General features: G+C 31.5%; 1 protein-coding gene across 1 annotated transcript; it reads right to left on the bottom strand.

Moving 5' to 3' along the window:
- Window positions 1–9,746: 9,746 nt before the first annotated feature.
- On the bottom strand, window positions 9,747–11,542 carry LOC107948733 (protein JINGUBANG). The gene is made up of 2 exons (XM_016883371.2): window positions 10,004–11,542; window positions 9,747–9,912 (listed from the first exon to the last, which is right to left on the bottom strand). Exon 1 carries the CDS (start codon window positions 11,270–11,272, stop codon window positions 10,058–10,060), a length of 1,215 nt encoding a protein of 404 aa, XP_016738860.1. The 5' UTR covers window positions 11,273–11,542; the 3' UTR covers window positions 9,747–9,912; window positions 10,004–10,057.
- Window positions 11,543–19,645: the final 8,103 nt, after the last annotated feature.

The raw sequence follows: 19,645 nt of genomic DNA, 5'->3' as shown, positions 1-19,645 counted from the left end.
ACAATTTCGTGATATTGAAAAGATGTTGAATTAATTTAACCAATATGATATGAAAATGGATGAAATGATTGTGGTATCCTCCATAATAGACAAACTTCTTCCATCTTGGAAAGACTTTAAAAGAAGTCTAAAACATAAAAAAGAGGAAATATCACTTGAGGCTTTGGCAAATCATCTTCGTATTGAAGAAGAGTATCGAAAACAAGATTAGAACCTAAATTTTGAAAATGCCAAAGTACATATTATGGAGGAAGTACAGACTACTAAACCATTCAAGAGAAAGTTCAATCAGACTGATAGAGCACCTAAGTTCAAAAAGAAACAAAAGGGCTCATGCTATCATTGTAGAAAGCCGGGACATTTCAAGAATGAATGTCTATTTTTAAAGAATAAATCATCTTCTAAGGCTGATAATAACGAAAAGTTCGTTGCAATGATATCTGAAATTAATATGGCATAAGATGATAATACATGGTGGATTGATACCGGAGCAACCAAACATGTATGCAAAGACAAAATCATGTTCACAAAGTTCACACAATGTGAAAATGACAATGTCTTGTACATGGGAAATTCTTCCACAACAGCAATTAAAGGCAAAGAGTTTATTGAACTACAATTCACTTCTGGAAAGGTTTTAACCTTAAATTATGTATATTATGTACCAGAAGTTAGGAAGAATTTAGCGTCTGGAAGTCTGTTGAATAAGTTTGGTTTCAAACTTGTTTTTGAGGCAAATAAGTTTATTTTGTGTAAGGGAGGAATTTTTGTGGGGAAAGGGTATATGTATGAGAGCATTTTCAAACTCAATATTATTAATAAGAACAAAAATACTATTTCTGCTTATATGGTTGAATCTTTTTGTTTGTGGCATTATAGATTAGGTCATTTGAATTACAGAAAATTGAATGACATGTATAAATTAGATTTAATTCCTGTTTTTAATAATAATATTGAAAAATGCAATACATGTATGTTGACTAAAATTACAAGAAACTCTTTCCCTAAGGTTAAAAGGAAAACAAAATTGCTTGATTTGATATATAGTGATTTATGTGACTTGCATAATACTCCTACATTAGGTGGAAAGAAATATTTTGTTACTTTTATTGATGATTGTTCTAGATTTAGTTATGTATATTTATTGCATTCAAAAGATGAATCGCTTGATAAATTTAAAGTTTATAAATCTGAAGTTGAACTTCAGTGTGAATCATTTGTCAAGTGCTTAAGATCAGATAGAGGTGGAGAATACTATAATCCAAGTTATTTTGAACTCACTGGAATTGTCCATCAAGTTTCAGCCCCTTACACACCACAACAAAATGGTGTAGCTGAAAGAAAAAATAGAGTCTTGACTAAAATGGTAAATTCAATGTTATCATATTCAGGTCTTGGACAAGGTTTTTGGGGAGAAGCTGTTCTAACAGCTTGTCATATATTGAATAGAGTTCCTAATAAGGAAACTAAAATAACCCCCTATGAACAATGGAAGAAAAGCAAACCAAACCTTAATTATTTGAAGGTTTTGGGTTGTAGAGCTATTGTAAAAGTTCCAACACCTAAACATAAAAAGTTAGGTGAAAGAGGAATTGAATGCATATTTATAGGTTATGCACATAATAGCAAGGCATATAGGTTCATGGTAATTGAACCAAATGATTCAATTTCAATTAATACTGTTATTGAATCAAGAGATGCCATTTTTGATGAAAATAGATTTAATTCTATATCAAGACAATTACAACCACAACAAATGATTCATTCTTCAAATAAGAATGAGATTCCATTGAAACAAATTGATAATAATGATGAATCTTGTCAAGAATTAAGAAGAAGTAAGGGGATTAAAAAGGTTAAAGATTTTGGACCAAATTTCATTATGTTTCTTGTAAAAGGAAAAGGTTAAAGTATATGCAATAAGGTACCTTATTGTTATAATACTGAATCTGATCTTATTACATTTGAAGAGGCAGTGAAATCTTAAGACTCTGTTTTTTGGAAAGAAGCAATAAATGATGAGATGGATTCAATAATGGGAAATCAAACTTGGATCTTAGTTGATCTTTCACCAGGTTCAAAACCAATAGGTTGTAAATGGATCTTCAAAAAGAAAATGAAGGTCGATGGAACCATTGATAAATTTAAAGCAATGTTGTTAGCAAAAGGTTTTACACAAAGACAAGGTATTGATTACTTTGATACCTATGCTCCAGTAGCAAGAATTGTTATAATTAGACTCTTAATATCACTTACCTCTATATATAATATGGTTGTTCACCAAATGGATGTTAAAACTGTATTTTTAAATGGTGAATTGGAAGAGGAAGTGTACATGGAGCAACCGGAAGGATTTGTTGTTCCAGGACAAGAGCATAATGTATGTAAGCTTGTTAAATCTTTATATGGGCTTAAACAAGCACCGAAACAATGGCACCAAAAGTTTAAAAATGTTTTTTTAGCTAATGGCTATAAAATAAATGAATCCGATAAGTGCATATATAGCAAATTTGAAAATGAAAAAGGTGTCATAATTTGCTTATATGTAGATGACATGCTCATTTTTGGCACGGATTTGGAACAAATAGAAAACACAAAGAAATTCTTGTCAAACAACTTTGCTATGAAGGATATGGGTGTAGCAAATGTTATTCTTGGGATTAAAATAACCCGAGATGAAAGCACTATAGCTTTATCACAATCACATTACATTGAAAATGTGCTTAAAAAGTTTGATCTTTTCAACTGTATACCAGCATCTACACCCATGGATCCTCAATTAAAATTAGTATCTAATGCTGGTAGGAAAATTGGTCAATTGAAATATGTAAGTCTAATTGGTTGTCTTATGTATATAATGACTTGTACAAGACCAGATATTGCATATGTTGTTGGAAAATTGAGTAGGTACACAAGTAATCCAAGTAGTTTGCATTGGCAAGCTTTGAATAGAGTACTTAGGTATTTAAAGAAAACTATTAAATATGGATTGTGTTATAATGGATATCCTCCTGTTTTAGAAGGGTATTCGGATGCTAGTTGGATTACAAGTTTGGAAGATCATGCATCTACTAGTGGATGGATCTTCATTCTTGGTGTAGGAGTCATTTCTTGGGGTTCCAAGAAACAAACATGTATTACTGATTCCACCATGGCAACATAATTTATTGCATTAGCCGTTACATCTAAAGAAGCAAAATGGTTAAGAAATTTGCTTTATGATGTACCTTTATGGCCTAATCCAATTTCACCTATTTCTATCTGTTGTGATAGTGAGGCTACTTTAGCAAAGGCATATAGCCAAGTATATAATGGAAAGTCTAGACACATTAGATTAAAACATAGTTATGTCCGACAATTAATCTCTGATGGAGTGATCACTATTAATTATGTGAGGTCAAGTGAAAATTTGGCAGATCCTTTGACAAAAAGTCTTACTAGAGATGCAGTAAAAAGGACCTCAAAAGGGATGGGACTCAAGCCTATTAATTAGAGTCACCCATGATGGAAACTCGACTCAACGCTTGGTATAACGTCAAGTCTTGAGTTCAATGAGACAAAGTACATCATTAGTATGTGACTGTTAGCACTATAAATAAATCCATCCTAAGATTGAAGTGCTAGGTACCCGTAATGATAAGGGAAGGATGAGTAATGTATTCTTAATGGACCCATAACATAAATATGTTAGAGTGTTATAATTACGAGAACACTTTTGATGGGATCCACCTATGTGAGTGGAAGTGTGGCCGCTTCTAGGAGCTCAAGGGCTTGGCTCTGACAGCACTCATGAAAAGAGAACATAGACACATGGCCATAATAGTGTCCCTAGATACTATGCATTGACCGATGTTGAAATTATTGTGTGAGATGTGTTTAATTAATCAAATGGAATGGTTGGTTCAAAGCTTAGTCTACCATGCAATTTCCATTAACTTTAACATGTTTTCACCAAGTGAATGTTCAATCGCAAGACACCTTTATTTATGCAAATTGATTTCCAAGAATATCAAAATCTAAATATTTTGAAAATGGGGGGGAGATTGTTGGAACATTTTCAAATATTTATAGTATCCCAATAACTATAAATGAATAGGTGTAATTAATCAAAAGATAAAACTTTTGGTCATTGGTCAAAAGTTATATCATTTGATTTTTTAAAACAGAATTATAACTATTCAAAAAATATTATTTGAATAGTTACAAAATTAAATGAATAATTATTATTTATTTATTCATAAAGACACCTATTGAAAGATGTCTCTATGAAGAGACATGAAAATTCCTATAAATAGGAATGGGATTTCATTTGGAAATCATATCAACAAATTCTAATATTCTTTCTTTCTTTCCTTCCTTCATTTTCTAATATTATTAGATTATTCTATAAAGTATTACTGCAGAAATCCTTTGTAGAAATTGAGTTTTTGTTATACATTGCTCAGTGCATAGTGGACTATTCTCGTCAGTGCAAAACACAAATAGTCATTGGCTTCATTGTATCCTCGAGGTTAATTTGCTTGGAACTCATTTGCACACCGAAGGTAGGTAGGGGTGAATATAACCTTAAAGATAGTGGCTTGATACACGCCTTAGAGTCTGTCCTATTTCTTTTTTTTCTATTCGAGTTTTGATCATGTGTTCGAGATTTTCCTTACCGAAGTTTTGAACTAACAGTCTGCTAGAGGGGAGTTACCTTCAATACCTCACCATTTCACTTTGCACAACACTGGAAACAGTGACATCCGAGTGAAAGTTACCATCTGCTCTTACGCACCTTGATATTTCTATTTGTCCAAAGTTGAAGTCAGTAGCTAAAAGATTTCATAAGGATTCATCCCTTGAATACATTTCGATATTCGATTGTGCAAATCTTAAATCACTACCTGAGTGCCTTTACAACCTCAGTAACCTGAAAATATTTTACATAGGTAGTCTCCGGACTTTTGTTTCCTTTCCTGAAGAAGGTTTCCCTGTTTGCCAACCTGAGATTGCTATTCATCGGCTGCTTTGAAAAACTTAAGGCTCTGCCCAACTGCTTCCACAAGCTTGCATCTCTACAACGCTTGTTTATAGCTGGTTATCCCAATATCATATCCTTCCCAGAAGAAGGTTTACCCCCTAATCTCACAACACTTGAGCTCGGAGGTACAAATATATGTAAGCCGATATTCAAATGGGGAGTGCACAAGCTTTCTTCTCTAGAAGAACTCACTGTTTGTCGATGTCAAGATGTTGAGTCCTTTCCGCAGGAGGAGATAGGAATGAAACTGTCTTCTTCTCTAACTCAACTTATGATTGAAAATTTTCCAAACTTGAGATACCTATATACAGGGGCTTCAGACACCTCAACTCTCTGGCCAGCTTGATAATTTCAGACTACCCAAAGCTCACATCTCTACTAAAAGATGGTCTACCTCCTCACCTTTGGTGGTGCATATTTCTCAATGTCCTCTGCTAGAGCAACACTGCACAAGAAATAAAGGTCTAGAGCGGTTCAAGATAGCGCAAGTTCCTCATGTCAATATAGGATGTAACACCCCTTACCCGAGACCGTCTCCGGAATCGAGTACGAGATGTCATCCAATTTAACTTACCGATTCGGAGCATAAATATTTGCTTTTAAAATTAAATTTACTGTTCATAACAACACTGTCCACCTGCGCAACTGTCACTAATTTAATTATAACTTGAGTTACGAAACTCAAAATTTAAATCCGTAAATTTTCCGTGAAACTAGACTCATATTCCTAATTACCATAAATTTTCAGAATTTTTGACTTAGCACATTAGTACAGTTTATTCATTAAAGTATCCCCTATTTCACAGCTCGACAGATCTGACCTCTTGGCGCTAAAAATCAAATATCTAATTGTACAGAATTCATATAAGGTTACCATTAATTTATTTTGAAAATAGACTCACTAAGGAATCTAAACATATAAATTATGACCTATAATTATTTCTGTACAATTTATAATGATTTTCTAAATTTAGAACAGGGGACTTCAAAAACCATTCTGACCCTGGCTCACTAAAATTTAAATATCTCAAAATATAAAATTCCTTTTCCTACACCGTTTCTTTCATGTAAAAATAGACTTGATAAGCTTTAATTCTATATATCATTCACCCTCTAATTCCATTTCTACTATTTATGGTGATTTTTCACATTCACATCACTGCTGTTGTCAAAGAAACTGCTTCTTTGAATTAGTTACCATTTAAACATACATAACTCCAAAACATATTCTTTAATAACTACTTCAATAGCTAACATTAGCCATATCATTTGGACATGCTCAAAATGATTAAGACTCTATACATGCCATAGTTTAAACATTTTGAAAAGCACATAATACCGAGATGGTTATGATAGTGTGATACGAGCTCCGACGGTCCACTATTCGATCAAGTTCAAATCACTATAAAACAAAGGAAAGAAAGAGATGTGTAAGCTATAAATAGCTTAGTAAGTTACATGTAAACAATAATTACTCAATTAATAATTAACACTTTAACATATAACTAATCAAAACATTTCTTAGCAATTTCAATCACTTACACATACACAATCTTACCAATTCACTTGCATATACATTTTCACACTTAACATTTCATATTCACTTTAATTCATTATTAATCCCGTTGAACACTTGGAATATATACGGATACGTAGAGATTTAGCACATAAGTGCCACACTGATATGTAGCCGAAGCTACCACTGATATGTAGCCGAAGCTACCACTAGATGTAGCCAAAGCTACCACTGAAATGTAGCCGAAGCTACCATTGATCAATAACACTGGAAATGTCCACGGGTCTGCTCACACAAGCTGTCAGGTGTCTGCAACACATGCTAGATCACCCAGCACCCGGGACTCACTGTAACACTGTAACACTGGTCTCTAGTGACATGTCACTTGTATCCAATTCTATTCCTAAGTTCAACCGGGAATTTACACTTAACACTTTATTTTCAACACTTTATCACTTGAATAATTCATGAACAACTTTCCTTCCACATTCAATATTAATTCACATATCAAATATAATTCACAATTTATACAAATATAACTATTATTTACATATAACTTACCTCGGATGCAAAACGACTATTTTTGTAATTTAGTCGATAACTTTCTTTTTTCCCCGATCACTTGCACTATTTCTTCTTTCTTGATCTATATTAACACAATTTAATACATTTTATCAATATTCCATTCAAATACAATTCATACACAACATTTTGACACATTTACATTTTTCCCCATAACTTTTCAAAAATTCCACTTTTGTCCCTAAGCTCGTAAAAATAAAATTCTCTAAATTCTTAAATTTCAAACTTCACTAAATCATATTTCATGCTCATAACGGGCCTCAATTTCACAAAATCACAACTTTATGCACACTTTACCATCTTTCACAATTTAGCCCTTTTTCAACATTTTTCATTGAAATTCATCTAGTAAAACTTGTAATTAACACTTCAAACATTCATTATCTAACATCACTAATCAATTTACAATTATATCATGAATGGGTCAATTTTTAAACTTTAATTTCATTTAAATTAAATGGTAGAAACATGAAATTCAAGCTTCAATAAGCATAAAAATACGAAAATAATTAAAAACGGGGCAAGAAATCACTTACAATTGAGCTTAGGAAAATCAAAACCCTTAACTATGGTAACCTGAAACTTTCGGCAGCAAGCTTCTGATTTTTTTGAAGAAGATGGACACTTATTTTCTCTTTATTTTGTCTTTTACCCAATTTGGACAAAAATGCCCTTGACCCATTACTTAGATATTTTTCTAGAAATACCCTTTTGTGTCCATAACACTAATTTATGGTCTAATTGCCACATAAACACTTCCAATTTCATGCAATAATTCAATTAAGTCATTTAATCACTAATTAGACACACTTTGTATTTTTCTCAATTTAGTCCTAAAAATTCAATTAAGCACTAAAGCATTAAAATTTCCTATCCATATTTTCACACAATATTTCAATCAATCAGTAACTAATAAAAATTTATAAAATTAAACTATTTCACTTCGGATTTGTGGTTACGAAACCACTATTCCGATTAGGCCCTATTTCGGGCTATCACATAGGACATAGATTTATTACTCATGATCAAGAACGAGACTAAAAAAGACTTCCGAATAGATGAAGGTTGGGCATATATGCTTCAAAATCTGCTGCAATAAGGTGTTGATTTTTCATATATCTGGTTCATGTTTGTTTATTTGTATTTGTTTACTTGCCACATTTGAACATTGTCCTGGCTTTCTACTACTTTTGGATGAATAAAAACTTCAGTAAAAAGCCGTGAGAGGATACTGTTCTTGACAAGATGTTGAAAACTGGTATAATATGCCAAAACTTTCATCTGCCTTTCTTTTAAAGATTTAGCCTGTTAGACATTCATTTGACCTATTAATCTGATACTATTTCTCATAAGGTTTCAGAAAATTATTTTTCAAATTCGGTGTGCATAATTTAATCAAATTCTAAAATGTTTCTTTTTGAAAGAGCTTAACCAATTATTTGCTTCAACTTTTTGGTGTAGCGGTCCCTCAAACTAGACTACTCTGAAAGACCACATACATGGTTGGGGGTTGGCTACATCCCTTCAAAGTTTTCTTACCGTTGCTTTTAAATTTCTGCTTTACTGTATAATAATTCAAAGAAATACATTCCCAAGTAATACACAAAACACAAAAGCAAAGGGTGGTCCTTTTCTTTTGGCTCAAAGAAAAAAGGTGGTCCAATCAAGAAAGATTAGAATTTGAACATAGAACTTAGTCCAGTTGAATCATGCAGTCAAATAGTATCTAGTAGAATTCATATTCAAATTCCAACATCCGCAATCCCTTTGCATAATCTCAGGGTCCGGACATGTTAGCACCTACAAATAGCATACCAAATCCTTGTAAACAAATTATATACAGATGAAGTTATTAAAATACTGTTGGGTTAGGCAGCCTAGCATCTTTTTACTTTGTTGCTTTAGAAGACATCTTACTTTTTCGTGAATCTATGGATGTTTAAGGTGTTCTTTATGTGGTCCTATACAGAGAGGATCACCATTAGGCTATCAGGATAAGAATAAACAAGTAGAGCGATTGTCGGTTCGCAGCTTGCTGGTTCAACAATCTTGATTGGTTGCTTTATGGTGACATAAACAACTCTTCCCTTACAATATTGATTCTTTTATGCTTTTTGCTTTTATTTTTCTGGTTTAGAGGGAAAATATCTCAAGCCTTTAATCAATACTTAATTGTAGACCAAATGAATGCTTTTCAATTTGATTAGTCCCAAGTAAAGGACAAATTTGTCTACTAATCCAACAAAAGCAGAGGAATATTTTACTTTGTCAAGTTGGAGCACAACAAATTACACAATATAATGAAGGTAAAGATTCCTTTCTTATCTTCAAGAGTTAGTGAGATTTTAAGGGGTTTTTTATACCTATAATCTATGTATATTTTCCTAATTATTCTTGAAGTTTGTCATATTCAATGGTAACAATGCCATGTTCAGATGTTCTGCAGCCATTGATTCAGTCACTCAAATTTTAATTATAATTGAGAAGGAATAGTACTCCCAACAGTCTCTGTTATTCTTACCAGATTTGTTTGTCTTTGATTAGCAAACACATGATTCCAACAATAAATTATGGTTCTTAATCAAACAACAGAAACCTGCTATATTCTCAATCATGCACATGAAGTTAAAAAAAAAAGTGTATTGCTTGAACTTTCTTTCAAATCACTTTACAATACCAAAAAGAAAAAGAAAAATTGATCACACAGCACTAAGAAGAATTTCATCCTAAGTAAACTGCACACTGTAACTTGAACCCCAAAATAAACTTCAACAACTTCTCTTTTGTTTCCCTGTGTTCACAGCTTTAATCAGAACTAAACCAAATTGACTTTTAAAGCACTACAAACAAATAAAAGAAAGAAGCAGTGCTTCACTACTCACAGCAACATTACAAGACAATAGATTTCTGGTGTGTGTTGATTGTGTGCTTGCTGCTTAAGAGGTGTCCTCGTTTTTAGGCACCCACCAGACCCTTATAGATTTGTCGAGGCCTCCACTATAGAGCAAGAAGCCAGTACCAACATTACAGGGGGATGCCTGCAAACACTTGACTGGTCCTTCATGCCCATTTATGACCCCAACTTTACAAAGTTTACCATAAGCCTCTCGTTTCCAAATACCAATGGTTTTATCAGCTGAGCCACAGCATAAAAACTCTCCCATCATGCACATACACAAAATAGCCATGTGGTGTGCTTTTGTCTCACTTACCAATTTCCAACTAACGCAATCACCATTCCTTTCCCAACCCATTACAGATCCATCCGAACCTCCTCCATACACCCACTTCCCATCCTCAGAAACAACAACTGAATTCAATGAAATATCACTGTGATCCTCCATAATCCCCAGCAATGAATGAGAGGTCTTCCCTTGTTTTCCCCAAGCCTTAATCTTACCATCCGCTGATGCTGAGTAGACTATTCCCTTACAAGCTACCAAGCAATTGATAGCATCATCATGTGCTTTTATTGACTCCATACACTTCAAATCAGATATCCTCCACACCTTAAGGGTCTTGTCCCATGAACCAGAATAAATCAAGCCATTATAGACTGCCAGACAAGAAATGCTATCCGCATGTTCAATCCATAAACGCTTATGATGCCGCCGAGTTTGGATATAATTGCTTTGCTTCATGAACTTCCCCAAATAGTCCTTTGTAGTAGGAAGTGTGTCAACAAGCTTAAACACATTCTCTGTGCTTCTTGACACCTTCCAAACTCTGATCCTACTATCTTGATGTGCAGTGAAAACCTTGTTGCTAACGGTGACAAGCGCCTTCACCGAGCCATCACCTTGGCCAAACTTTGTGAACTGCCTCAAGTCAGGCTGTTGCCACACAATAATATCCTTGCCTTGTGATGCACTTAAGATGAATTCCCCACATAAGGCCAAGCAAGAAACTGAGCCAATATGCCCGGACAGCATTGCCAGTGATTTATAGGATTGAAACCCAGGTAATGGTTTGCAGGGAAGTTCATATTTGGTGACATCTTGAACCACAAATCGTTGAGATGAAAGCGGGCTATCATCAGCTTCACTGCTTGTACTGCTAATGCTTCCACTACTTGTTGTGGCAGATGATGATAATAAGGGAGTTGACAAGACAGGTTCTTGCATAGGAGCAGCCATTGTAATGAGAATCATTTCCTGAACCCTTTTGAGAAAGATTGAAACAGAGGAAAGGGATCAAAAACAAAGGCACGGATTTCTTGTTAGAGAGAAAGAGAGAGAAAGAGGTTGTGAATAAATGAAATAGAGGGTGAGGTGTAACGGCTACTTTGACAAATATAAAGCTTGCTCATGAAAAAGTAGGTGTGAGAAGGGGTCCACTAGAGAAGGAGCTTTTTTAATCCATCATTGTGAATGAAGGATCGATCTGTGAGGCACTTTGGCCTTTTCTTCTCATGTTGTCTGGTTGACCAAATTATAGTTTGGGATTTAAGGTTTCCGCTTCTGGAAATGTCTCATTTTCAGGGGATTTTCATCTTCTTTCTTTGTTTCCATGCTACATTTCCTCTTAAATTCACAGAGCTAAGAGAAAAAAAGTCAAAACGTCAGTGAAGTTTGTATTTTTTTTTTTTGGATTTAAAAAGAAATAGAGAGAATTTAGATAGATTGTTGTTTGTGCAAAAGTAGGAAGTAACAATAAAAACAGAGGTAGTGGCTGCTAATTCCACTAAAGTTGGTGGAATTCCAACATTCCCATCTAATCAACGCTTAGTTTAGCATTGGTGTGATTGAGAAATGCTCATTTTGAAAAGAAAATGTCTTTGCTAGAAAATAAATATATATATGTGAAAAATATTTGAATTTGTATATAATTTATAAAGAATCTGTGAGAGAAAAATATTTAAAAATATTGATGTTTCTCTCTCTTTAGCTCACTAAATTATAAATCATCCCTCAAGCATTTTACTTTCTAATTTTTAGTGAGGTATTTCTCTTAGAGAGCATTAGAGCTTGGTTTTCTATTTAAAAAGCTTTGCAGTCTTTTCTCCATTTAATTTTTTTAAAAAAATTATATTAAAAATATGTAAAATATTGCTCAAAAGTATTTTGGATGACAAAGCCAATTTGTTTAGCAAAGTTCAGACTTGTATAATAAGTCAAAAATCTTGAAATGATCAAATTTCATAGCAAGTGTTATTTATTAATGATGTGTTTGGAGCTGCCTTGGCCCAAACATTTACTAACGCTCCATGATTCATTATTTTATTACTTGGACCTACTTTAAATAGTTTAAGCCCATATCAATGAACCACCCTCTTTTACTTTAACATCCCAATAACATGTTTTGTTTACTTCGTAATTCATAGAAAATGCAAACTTTTGTAATGTTTTTCCTATAAAAGAAGAAAGAAATGTCCAAACTGATAGGAAACTGATGGTGATGTTTAGACATAATCAAACCATCAAACACAAATGTGCATGGCTGGCGGCTTTGATGTGTTATTAACATCCTTGTCAACATTTAAGGAAGACGAATGCATGCCTAAGTTGTTTTTTAAATCTAAATTATTAAAAAGTCATAGAATTTGATTGATGTTTTTTTTTTACCGATCAATTATTAATTTGACCTTAACTAAGTCCAACTAGATAGATTTATAGTATTTGGTAAACCCAATTAGAATAGGCAGAGCCGTTGAGCTGAATTTTAGAGGGAAAACGCCATTAAAAGGATGCTTGAATTAGACAGAAAGAATAAAAGCACAAAATTAATGTAAACTCTAGAAACCATCCACACAGCAAAACATTGTATTGCAAGGACTGCTTGATAGGTAAACCTGATCATGTCCACGCTGTCTATCTAGGCTCGAAGGTTTGTTTGAAATTTAAAAAAGTTTAGGTAAAAATATTAGACTCAAAAAAATGGGTTTGGACAAAAAATTTAGGCTCATTTAAAATATGAGTTAGGCTCAAACTTGAACATTCAAAACCTAAGTCCGGCTTGTTTTTAAGTTTATAATACTTTATATTATGTTATTTTTATATATTACGTAATTTAGAACATATTAAAAAATGGATAAATATCAAAACTATACATGAACTATGATTTAATGTACAATTGTATATATGAACTTTGATTTTACACAATTTTATACATGAGATTTTGATTTGATCAAATTCTTGTAAATTATTAACATACTTTATGATAAAACATCATTTTATGTTTATATATTCCATGCATAAATAATTATATTTATCCATTATAAATATAAATTGACGTATTTATTTCTTTAAATGTACACTGTAAGGCCCAATATTTGCCCGGCCTTTAATAAAAATATATATCAAATCAAAATAAAAATAAAAACAAAAATTTTTATGTCTAAAACCCTAGCCCAATGACGAAGTGGCCCAACAAGAAAAATCAGAAATGAAAAACCCTAGGAGATCCCAGCGCCGCAGGAACCAGGACCCAACCTCTGCCCTCGCACGCGCACCATGCCTCCACGCCACGCACCTCCGTACACTGTACCTGCAAATGAAACAAGGACAACGCAGCACACAAAGAAACAAAAGAAGAAAAGAAAATAGCGAATGACAGATATGACAGATTTTGTATTTTTCTTCCTTTTATTATTCTGTATTTTTTTCGATATATAGACCGATTGCAATAGAACAAAAAAAGGAACGAATGTAAAAAAAAGCAGAGAGATTTAATGTAAAAAAAAAAAGCATTCAAAGGAATCAAAAACACAAAACAACAGTTTCAAAAGGTGATTGGCCTTCGTATTCTGATTCCTTTTTTTTTCCTTTCCTCTATTTTTTTTGTATCAGCGTTTACTTCTTTCAGTAAGAAGAACGAAAACAAAAGGAAGAGGGTTTAGAACTCATACCTGGGTTTAGGGGTGAGCAAAACTCGATTTGACTCGAAAAAGTAGAAAAAAAAATTCTAATTTCGAGTTAAACGAATCGAGTTATTCGAGTTTATCGAGTTATTCGAATCAACTCAAATTTTTTTTCGAAATTCGAGTTCGAATCGAGTTGAGTTTTCGAATTCGAATAACTCGAATAATTCGAATATCAAACTAAAATATTTTACATTTTTACCCTAAACTCCCAAACCTTTTTACTTTTCCCTAAAAACTTTTACTCCTTCCCACTTTTCCCCCAAAACTTTTACTCCCCTCCCCTCCCAACCCCCCAATCTACCCAAAATCCATTTCCCACCAAAATTTTACTCTCCCATTTACTTTTTTCTCAAAATTTTACTCCCAAAAACCCTCAAAACTTTTTATTTTCCCCCACAATTTTTACTTCCTCCCACTTTTCCCCTAAAACTTTTATCCCCTTCCCATCCCACCTCCCATCTACCCCAAACCCTCCCCCCTCCAATTTTTTTTTAATATTTTCCCTCCAAAATTTTTACTCCCCCCTATTTACTTTCCCTCAAACTTTTATTCTCTAAAACTTTTTATTTTCCCCCTAAACTTTTACTTCTCACCCTTTACTCTCAAATAAAAAATCAAAATTATCCAAAAAAAAATCACTAAACATAAATAGTAATAATTTTATTTATATCTACTATTTATATTATTAAATTAAATTTCACAATTTATATTATTTATATTATTGAATTGTTTAGTCATATTGAATATTTACATTAAAATTGAATTATTAATTATGCCATAAAATATTCATGTTAAAATTTTATATTGGTATAAATTTCACATTTTATTTTTAAAATAACTTTTATTAAAAAATCATATTTTTACATTTAATATATTATTTAATTCCAAAATACATAGTGACAAGAATCTGAAAATAATTGAAACAACTAAGCAAGAAAATAAGCTAACCAGTATATAAAAATTTAATAAATAAATTATGAGGTGATGAAAGTTAATAAAAAATTTGATTAAGGTGGACAAATTTTATTACGATGGGTGACAATGGTTAGAAGGACCCAAAATTATTTTTTAAAATTTAACTCGAACAAATATATTCAATTCGATTCGATTCGAATTCCATGTCACTCGACTCGATTCGAGAAAACTTCAAATAAAGTTAGGATGATAAAATGAGATTCGAAAACTCGATTAACTCGAAAATTTTCGATTCGATTCGATCGAATGCTCACCCCTACCTGGGCTTGGTGTGTCGCCGAATCCCTCCTCCATTCGGATCGGAGTTGAATGGATGGGGGGCTTTCGTTTTTTTTGATGCGGCGCATGCAGGAGGAGATTATTTAGGTTTTTTTTAGTTTGATTTGTAAATGGCAGAGGCGCGATCAGAGAAGTGGAGAAGAAGGACGCCGGCGGGGTTCCAAGGCTAAGCCTGGAACCCTAGCAGAGAAAAGGGAATCCCCCTTTTATATTTTTTCTTGCGTTCTGCAGAAAATGAAACAACAAAAAGAGAAGTAAAATTTTTGCTTTTATGGATTGTAAAACGGCGCCGTTTGAGGGGGGAGATCTGTGCCTTCTTGCCCTAGTGGGTAATTTGCGCCTTTTGTCCCCCCAATTCTGCGGTACATTCGATACAATCTTTTATTTCGCTTAATTTCGGCCACAGAACTTTGCGCCTGTTCCAATCTGGTCCTGCGCAAAGCGATGCGCATAAGGGACGGGGATATTGCATAATCGGTCCCCCATGTCCTCAGCACAATTTATTTCAGTCCCCCTGGCCACCTGATTCATGTATTTGCAGTTTAAGACCCGTTTTTTTATTCCGTTTCAACCACGTCCTCAATATGTTTAATTAATTAATTTTTTATATATGCTATTTTATCATTATTTGTTTTAAGCCTTTATATTTATTATTTATTTGAAATTGTTTTACATTAAAATTTATATATATATATATTTTTAAACTGTTTCTTTTATTGTTTAAGATTCTCTTTTATATATTGTTTTATTTTAAACTATTTTAGATTGACTAGTATTTTATTTATTTCAAATATATATGTATGCACTATCCATTTTAAATTTATATGTATTATGTAATTTAAATTGTTTCTTATGTTATTTATTTTGAAATTTCTTTATATTGTTCGTTTCCAAAATGTTTTTTTATTTATTTCATGTTTTTTATAGATTAAGTACTTTATACATTATTTTACCTCATGTTAAAATATATTAAATATATGCTAGTTACTTTAAAATCATTTTGTACCTTTTTCAACTATTATCTGTTTTTTGTGTTTTATTTATTATCTATTTTAAGATTTTCCTTATTTTATGCTTTCATATGTACATATATGCTATTAGTTATTTTAAAATTTTTCATATATAATGTTTTTAAATTGTTTCGTATATGGTTGTTCTACATTTTATTCAAGACTCATTTATTATTATTCTAAGTTTGCTCTACATTTTATTTATTTTAATTTGCCCTATACCACTTATTTTTGAAATTGTTATATATGTTATTTAATTCACTCATCCTTGATTATTAATCCTAGTTTTCAAATAATATATCTTGAGTGTGTATTGTCACTATGTATACCATAATTAGTTTACTCGTATTTTTCATATTGTTGTCATACATTTGTATAATTTTATCCATGTATCGTTATTTCATGTTTATTATTATATTATTATTTAATGTCATTATTGTAAATTAAACCCCAACATAGTTATCCAACTTAGATTGCTTTATCATTTTTTAAAATAAGATAAATGCTTACTTCAAATATCTTACTCGTTATCATTCAAAAGGAAATTTTTAAAATAATGCAATATTTCGCGTTTCGTGAATTCGAGGAATTGTACCCTAACTTACGAGGTTTCAATTTTCTCACTAAATCGAAACCATGAAGTATCCTTTTAAGATTTCAAAAACGAAAGGAATCTCGACAAGGCAATATTTTGCATTTTGGTAATTCGAGGAATCGTACCCTAACTTACGGGGTTTCGATTTTCTCGTCAAACCTAAATAGAAAAGTACCCTTTTTAAGCTTCAAAATCAAAGAAATTTCGATATACGGCAACATTTCGCGTTTTGGGTAATTCGAGAAGCCGTACCCTAACTTACAGGGTTTCGATCTTTCTCATTAAACTTGAATGATGAAATTTTCCCTTTAATTTTAAAAACATGAAATTCCAATAAAAATTAAACTCAAGCTTATTCTCTAAAGTTTCAAATATCGCGTCCCAACTTACGGGCGTAACATTTCGTTACTTTGAAATAAGCAGGTCTTTAACTCATTTTCAAATTTACTCGAACGATTTGTAGATGCACATCAATAAAAATGGATTGCATTTCAATTTGTTTTTTTTTAATTTTCAAATTTCGGCATAAAGACATTAATTAATCAACTAGATACCAATTTTTGGGCATTACGAGGGTGCTAATCCTTCCTCGTACGTAACCGACTCCTGAATCCGTTTTCTGGATTTTGTAGACCAAAAATTATCGTTTTAGTAAATTTAAACTTTTATTAAAATGATTAAATTATGAGGTGACCTGATCACACCTCATCAAAAAAGATTGGTGGCGACTCCCATTTTCGTTTTATTTTCAAAATCCAAGTCGACCCCGTTTCATCAAAAAAATGGTGTCAACATGCACGATTAAATCAAAATTAAAGTTTCAAGTATACATTTGAACCACAATTGGAGTTTCACGCGTATAATTGCACCAAATTAAAGTTTATGTATACAATTGCATATTAAATCAAAGTTCATGTATACTTTTGAGATTTATTCCTAAAAATAAATTTATACTAAATATATAATACTACTCTAATGTAAACATTAAAATAATGTTACGATGACTATATAAAAATATATAAAATTATTAAATATTAAAAAATATAATATAAATATTCTTAAAAAAATTAAAAATAATATGGACGGCCTAAAATGGGTTTAAGTTAGGCTTTTATAAATATGAGTGGATTCAAACAAAACTTTAAACTCATATTTTAGACCGAATCATACTCAAACAAATATAAAATACATTAATATTATATTTTGGCTCGACTTAAACTTCAACACCAACACCTTTATTGACACGCGATTAAAGGGAAAAGGGGTTACATTTTCATGGTCAAATCAGGGTTTTGTTTTGTATTTCCAAATCAAGATAGCAAGTGTACCTATAAATAATCACTAACATATTTATAAGCTTCCGCTTCAAAACAAATTCAAAGATGGTAAATATCTAATACATCACCTGAACTTCAAAATACACATCATTTCATCTGCTTTCTTTCATTCTAACCACTCTTCCCCTTCCACCATAACAATATAATTTTACATTTGGTAGTATTATTATTTTTCATTTTTTAATATATAAATTAGTAATAAATTAATTTCAATTGATAATTTTTAATTATTGACATGATTTCTTTTATAAGAGAAAAGATAAATTTTTGCTTATTTTGAAGAATTTTATTTTTTTATAAAAGCTTTTATTTATTTTTCTAATTTTAAGTTTAAATTTGTATTTACTATATTTTATTGGTTTAATGATAAATTTGGCCACTAGCATTTACATGTTTTGTCAAAATGGCCCTAATTGTATTTTTGAGCTTTTTTTTTTTGCCGACAACTTTTGTTTTCTTTTTTCAAACTGCTTTTTCTAACAGATTTGATAAAAATACTGTTAAAAAATTAACTTGGATGATGTGGAATATTTTTAAGGAGGTGTAATTTATTACTTAGGTAACCCAATAAGATAATTACATGTGAAAAATAATAAAATAAATAAATCATATATGAAATTTTAAAAAGTAACTCTTAATCTAAAGAAAATAAACGTAATTATCTAAAAAAAAGTTTTAAAATGAATGCATACGTTTATTTACAGAGAGGTTTCAGAAAAATAATTAATAAATCAAACCGAAAATACTGAATGTGTGCATTCATTTTGAAACTTTTTTTTGTAGATAATTACGTTTATTTTCTTTAAATTAAGATTTATTTTTTTAACTTCATGAATTATTTATTTATTTTATTATTTTCCACATGTAATTATTTTATTGGGTTATTTAAGTAATAAATTACATCTCATTAAAAATATTCCACGTATGAAATTCCACATCATCTCGTTAACTTATTTAAGGATACTTTCATCAAATCTATTAGAAAAAGCAATTTGAAAAAAAGAACAAAGGTTAATGGCCAAAAAAGGCTCAAAAATATAATTAAAACTATTTTGACAAAACATGTAAATGTTAGTGGCCAAATTTGTCATTAAACCTATTTTATTTTATGTTTAATTATTGTAGTAAATGTGTATAGACAAATAATATCTTCAAAATTAATATACTCCTCCACTATAATGGTTGGTGCATGAACAACATGTTAAGTTGCATGAATGAGGTGTAAATAATTATACATGTTTTACATTAATGTCTTACAGAAAAACACAAAGAATGAAGGATTTATGCCAAAAATTGTCCCATCAACCAAAAATGAAAACATTAAATATACCTAGTAAGTTGAGATTTTTTTAAATATTAATTTAAGTTATATGATATTATTTTTAAAAATTTTATCGTCTAACATATTATAAAATGTGCAATGTTATGTTAATTCATTTTTTTTATTTATACTCACAAAAAAGACT

This window comes from Gossypium hirsutum, chromosome D04 (assembly GCF_007990345.1).
Source record: "Gossypium hirsutum isolate 1008001.06 chromosome D04, Gossypium_hirsutum_v2.1, whole genome shotgun sequence".
NCBI lineage: Eukaryota > Viridiplantae > Streptophyta > Magnoliopsida > Malvales > Malvaceae > Gossypium > Gossypium hirsutum.
Note: the sequence above shows the minus strand (reverse complement) of the source record. Positions and strands in the feature narration are given on the sequence as shown.